The sequence below is a fragment of the Juglans microcarpa x Juglans regia genome, chromosome 5D, assembly GCF_004785595.1.
Source record: "Juglans microcarpa x Juglans regia isolate MS1-56 chromosome 5D, Jm3101_v1.0, whole genome shotgun sequence".
Taxonomy (NCBI): domain Eukaryota; kingdom Viridiplantae; phylum Streptophyta; class Magnoliopsida; order Fagales; family Juglandaceae; genus Juglans; species Juglans microcarpa x Juglans regia.
Genome location: NC_054602.1, coordinates 10,841,005 through 10,847,024, shown reverse-complemented (window position 1 = coordinate 10,847,024; position 6,020 = coordinate 10,841,005). Strand labels below are relative to the sequence as shown.

At 38.5% G+C, this 6,020-nt stretch overlaps 1 protein-coding gene across 3 annotated transcripts; it reads left to right on the top strand.

The window, feature by feature from the left end:
• The first annotated feature begins 271 nt into the window (after positions 1 to 271).
• LOC121266076 (cationic amino acid transporter 1-like) lies at positions 272 to 5,489 on the top strand. 3 transcript variants are annotated; one of them, XM_041169798.1, is made up of 3 exons: positions 272 to 478; positions 763 to 1,164; positions 3,852 to 5,489. In XM_041169798.1, the coding sequence occupies exons 2-3, from the start codon at positions 768 to 770 to the stop codon at positions 5,204 to 5,206; spliced, it is 1,752 nt and encodes a 583-aa protein (XP_041025732.1). In that variant the 5' UTR covers positions 272 to 478; positions 763 to 767; the 3' UTR covers positions 5,207 to 5,489. The 3 variants fall into 3 exon arrangements, with proteins under 3 accessions (XP_041025732.1, XP_041025730.1, XP_041025731.1); XM_041169796.1 differs by having other exon boundaries at positions 306 to 478; positions 671 to 1,164; XM_041169797.1 differs by having other exon boundaries at positions 321 to 1,164; positions 3,852 to 5,247; positions 5,366 to 5,489.
• Positions 5,490 to 6,020: the final 531 nt, after the last annotated feature.

Below are 6,020 nucleotides of genomic sequence, written 5' to 3'. Positions count from 1 at the left end.
ATGACCGATACAACCATCCTAACAGTACTAATAACTATAAGAAAAATGATCATTAAAAATGAGTTATTTATAATATAAATAGATTAATCTTGACAAATAAATAATTTTCTTACTGTCTATTTTATTTTATTTTATTTTATAAATTCCAATGATCGTAAGAAGAATTTAAAATTGAATTATTTTTATAAATAATCTCAGCTTAAAGGACGGTCGATTGGCTGTTACCCAACAGATCAGCTTGCCATGCGTCACTCGGCCTTCCTTTAAGTCAACGGAAAGAACGTGCTAGGCCGAGCTTATTATTACCATTTCCCATCGTTGCATCTTGCATGTTCCGCCCTCTCCCAGTCCTTAAAAAGAGAGATTTCCGAGCCTCTCTGCCTCCTCCAACGACATTCTCCTCTCCCGGCAGTCACCGGAGAAACTCTCAGATCAGCTCTCTTTAGTCTTTTACGATTTCATTTCCTTATATATTTGAGTAAGTACTAGTTACTTATAATTTTCAAACATTTTCATCTGACAGTAACTAACATGATCATCAATAGCTTTCCCTGACGAGATTGCGTGAGCTGATATCATATATTATCAACTGATTTAAATCTTGCATGAGTTTCCAAACTCTCTTGTCTTCAAGTAGCCTCTAACAAGAGTTGGATTTGTGTGGCTTCAGATTTCCGCTCTGCTTCACGAAAGCCTCATTTCCGCTCTCTTTGTTTTCTTTCTGGATCTCAAACTTTCTATTTTTGGTGGTGAAGATTCAAGATAGAATGATCGACGAAGGGATCAGGAAGAGGGGGTGTTCGTGCACAAAAGACGATTTTCTCCCCGAGAAGTCGTTTCAGAGCTGGGGAAACTATGGGAGGGCGCTCATGGAGACTCCGTTGAGGTTGAGGGACCGGGTCTTGACCCGGTCCATGGACCAGACGGAGCTTGTGGAGATGAAGGCTCGAAGTCAGCACGAGATGAAGAAGACACTCACGTGGTGGGACCTCATGTGGTTCGGCATCGGCGCCGTCATCGGCGCCGGTGTCTTCGTCCTTACGGGGTACGAGGCCAAGGAAAACGCGGGCCCTGCCGTCGTCTTGTCGTTCGTTGTCTCCGGCGTCTCCGCTATGCTGTCTGTTTTCTGCTACACCGAATTCGCGGTGGAGATTCCCGTCGCTGGTACGTACCCCTATGCTTAATTTTCCAATCATGCTTTAAAATCTTCGGATAATTCGTAATTTTTGTGTGTGAATAGAATCTCTTATTTTATTTGAAAAATTAGTCAATTTTGCATGAATTTTTAGGCAATGAAAAATTGCATTCACACTGTACATCACATATAAATTTTTATTTTTTATTTTATTAAATATGTAGTAAATAAATAGTGAGTAGAAGAATTTAATTAATTTAAAAATAATAAAATCAACAAAAAAAATGACGTGTAATTATGAAATGATAAATAGCAAATCTATTAGATAATTAAGCTGCTCTAATTTCTTGATGTATCTTTTTTTTTTATTATTAATATATAATAAAAGGAAGAAAAAAAAGACGATTTCTGAAACGTCGGTACGTAACCCAAAAGGTCCAAAGCTGATGTTTGAAATGCTGTTTGTCTTTTTGTTATAAGTGAAGTGTGTTTGGAAATGTCACATTAATTTGTCCACGAAGGGATATTCATTACTCACATGCATTAGAATCTTTTGTCTCAAATATTATTATTTTTTTATCATTAGGAGAAAGTGAAGTACTACAAATACAAAAGATCAATTCACAAGCTGATATTTTCATGTATCTATTTAATTTAATTTATAATAAAAATAAATTTTATAATCTAGTTAATTTTATAAATTTATTTTTACATAATACTATAACATTTGTACGCAAAGAAAATGTTGAATTTTACAATATTATCACCGTTATGATTGCTTGGGAACCTCAATGCTCATAATCGGATCGGATTAAAAAGTATTATTTTTATTATTATTTAATCGAAAATGATGGATGCAACCGGCCTGGGAAACTCCTGCGACATCGCGTTCGACGTGGCCTTAATAAAAAACGACGTCTTTCGCTTTTGTTGTGTTCTTTCTCTTCGCTTGTGTTCTTTCTGAAATTTTTGAGTCTTCGTCTTTGTCTGTGTTCCTTCTAAAATTCCCAAGTCTTTTCATCAACGAATGCAAAGCCTCTGCGATTGCCAAAGATGACGACGTCTGAGGCTTCTCTCCAGTTGCTATCGTCTTCTCCATCGATGATCTTATCCTCCACGGTTACCAACTCAATGTCCCTCTCCACGGGCTCCCGTTGACTGGTTAGCGCTAATCTTCTCCGAGGGTGATATCAAGCTTCAAGTTTTGCTAACGAAACCCTACCCTCCATCACTCCCAATGCACCAAATTGTCCGTACACTAACTCCTCCACACGTTGCCTCCACCAAGAACACAAAAAACTACTGCAATTCGACACATGTATTCATTTCTCCTCGAAGTTCAATTTGGTGAAATTTTGAGCTCAGATTTGAGCTCGGGCCGTTTGGTTCGAGGAATTGCTTTCTATTTTTCTTTTCTTGTACGTATATGGCAGAGAAAAAGAAAATTAAAATGGAAAAAATGCGAGAAAGTGTGAGGAAGAGAGGGAAAAATTAGCGAGTGAGTGAGTGTTGATGAAAGCGATTGATGGATAGGTGGAAAGAAAGCAGTAGAGAAATTAGCCAACAACTTAGTGCGAAATAATAGGGCTTCATCTTCATCTCGGTGTCTTCAGTCTTCCTATTTCCAACTTTCAAACAAAAATGACCGAAAGCTCTGTTTTTTCTCCCACCCACGAACAAGCACATATCTGAGACCCACGAAGACGATCCTTTGTTTTTTCTTCTACCCACGAAGACAACCACATATCTGAGACCCATGAAGACGACCCTCTGTTTTTTCTCCTACCCACGAAGACAACCACATATCTGAGACTCACGAAGACGACCCCTTAGATAGTTTCATTTGGGCATCCGTTGGTTGAGTTGTCTTCTTCATGTCCACATATTTACTTTTTCCTTTTTACCTTTTTGCAGCTTTTTAGTTTTTTATTTTATTTTATATTTTTCCTTCCACATAAGCTTTGCCACGTACCATCGGTTGCATCTCGTTTGTGCATGCCGATTGTCCGTAGCAAAACTCTATCCTTTTACAATGAAGTGGCATAGTAACACAATTCATCAATATCAATTTTTAAAACTTTTTTAAAAAAATTTTAAAATTAAGAGATGATCAAAATGTGATGAAAAATACACTTATATAAAAAAATGTGATGAAAAATACCACATTGTAAAGTGTGATAATAGTTTAATATATAGCATTATCTTTTTATAAAGTTATCAAAGATACATTTTTTATTTATTTATTTAAAAGAGCTACTGTTAAAAGTATTTTTTAAGTTATCAAACTCAAAAACAAACAAGACTTTAGATTTGGCTCAAGAAACTTGCCCTTGATAATTATTTTAACTATTAGGAGAGGTTTGTATAGTGAGTTGAGATGAAAGTTAAAATCTAAATAAAATATTATTAGAATATTATTTTTTAATATTATTCTTAATTTGAAATTTAAAAAAGTTGAATTGTTAATGTATTTTATGTAAAAATTTAAAAAAATTATAATGATAAGATGATACGAGAAGAGGTGAGTAAAAAACTTTTCCAAGCCTCCCATTATTCTCGTAAATATTTTTTTGATGCAATATCAAATTATCAGTAGACTAGTTAAATTTAATAAATAATTTTTTAAAAGTTTATTATCGAGAAGGTGAGAGGAAGAAGAGTAAAATTGGCTGGAATCTCCAGCTCCTAAGAAATCTCATATTTATTTTCGTTTCAGGTGGATCATTTGCGTACCTAAGGGTGGAGCTCGGCGACTTCATGGCCTTCATTGCCGCCGGGAACATCTTACTCGAATATGTGATCGGCGGAGCGGCCGTTGCCCGCTCATGGACATCCTACTTCGCCACACTCTGCAACCACGAGCCAAACGATTTCCGCATCGTAGCCCACGGTCTCGATCCCGACTACAGATATCTCGACCCCATTGCCGTCGTCGTCATCGCTATCATCTGTGTCCTGGCGGTCCTCAGCACCAAGGGCTCCTCACGTTTCAATTACATCGCCTCCATCATTCATATTATTGTCATTCTCTTCATCATCGTTGCTGGCCTTATCAAAGCTGATACCAAGAATTACTCCGACTTTGCTCCAAATGGCGCTCGTGGCATCTTTAAGTCGTCAGCTGTGCTTTTCTTTGCTTATGTTGGGTTTGATGCAGTCTCGACCATGGCCGAGGAAACAAAGGACCCTGGTCGGGACATCCCTATTGGGCTTGTTGGCTCAATGGCCATTACTACTTTGGCATATTGTTTGCTGGCCGTGACACTTTGCCTTATGCAGCCATACGGACAGATCGATGCAGATGCTCCATTTTCGGTCGCCTTCGAAGCCGTCGGTTGGGGATGGGCTAAGTATATAGTGGCAGCCGGTGCGCTAAAGGGCATGACGACGGTTCTGCTTGTTGGAGCAGTGGGTCAGGCTCGATATCTCACTCACATTGCACGTACCCACATGATGCCCCCATGGCTCGCCCATGTCAATGAGAGGACCGGCACTCCCGTCAATGCCACAGTCGTCATGCTTGCAGCCACTGCAATCATCGCCTTCTTCACGAAACTAGAGATTCTCGCCAATCTACTCTCTATCTCCACGCTATTCATCTTCATGCTCGTGGCTCTTGCCCTGATAGTGCGCCGGTACTACTCCAGTGGGGTGACAACACCGGCAAATCGTAACAAGCTCATTGTGTTTCTGCTGCTTATACTTGGGTCTTCGATTGCCACCGCTACCTATTGGGGTACAACAACTGATGCTTGGATCGGGTACGTAATAACTGGGCCAATTTGGCTCGTTGGAACCGTGGGACTTTGGTTTTTTGTTCCACAAGCAAGGGAACCAAAGATTTGGGGAGTGCCGTTGGTTCCATGGCTACCCTCGTTGTCCATCGCCATCAACATTTTCCTTCTTGGGTCGATTGATAAAGCATCGTTCGCGAGGTTCGGGATATGGACTCTGGTAATCTTGGTTTACTATTTCCTTTTTGGATTGCATGCATCCTATGACACAGCCAAGGAAGCTAGCAGTGATAATTCGGAGTTGAAGAATGTTGAAGATGGTGCTGTGCCTTCGTGACCGTGGGTTCAGGGTTAAAGGTGTTAGCCAATTCGTCTTGGGTAAGTTCTATTAAATGTGTAATTGCTTGTGCGCTGCTGTATATGTTCATATAATGGTGATCTGACCTGGGATGTTTCATTTTTTCTTTTCCTAAAACAACTATTTGTGTTCTGTTCAGAAGGAAATTCAATTCTCTTTCCCAAATTAGCTGACACGAGTGGGCTACCACTTCCCTCAGTTCGTCTTGTCCATGCTGCCTCTTGCTCGCTCTTAATAGAACTAATCAGTCTTATTTGAGAGAGAGAGAGAGAGAGAGTATTACTTTTAACATTTTGTCAAGTAGATAAAGGAATTTGATCGTTGGACGAGGGACACGTGTAATAAAACACAAAAACCAAATTATATGATTGGATATTGTAGCAGTAAATTAGGAACAATTTGTACGTTTTATAAAGAGATCTTATGAAAAAAAATTTAATTTACAATCTGAGATAACTTCATACAAGATATTAGATTTATTTTACAACGTAATATATTGTATTAAGTTATGTTATGAGTTTATAAATTGAGAAAATATTTACATCAGCTTACTGTTGACTGCAGCTGTATCACACTTAACGTTTTGAATTAAAAAAAGAAAAAAAAAAGAGATGTCACGTAAGTTGTGTGGAGAGTGCAGGCTGATTTACAGTCGGCCTCTTATAAATTTATTTTTATGAAATATTTGTTAAACCATTTTTCTCTATTGTTATTAGTCCCTGGATTAGTTTTCAATAACACGAGAGATTTTTGATTCTCTTGGAGCATAAACTCTGATTTTTCGTGACTCCTG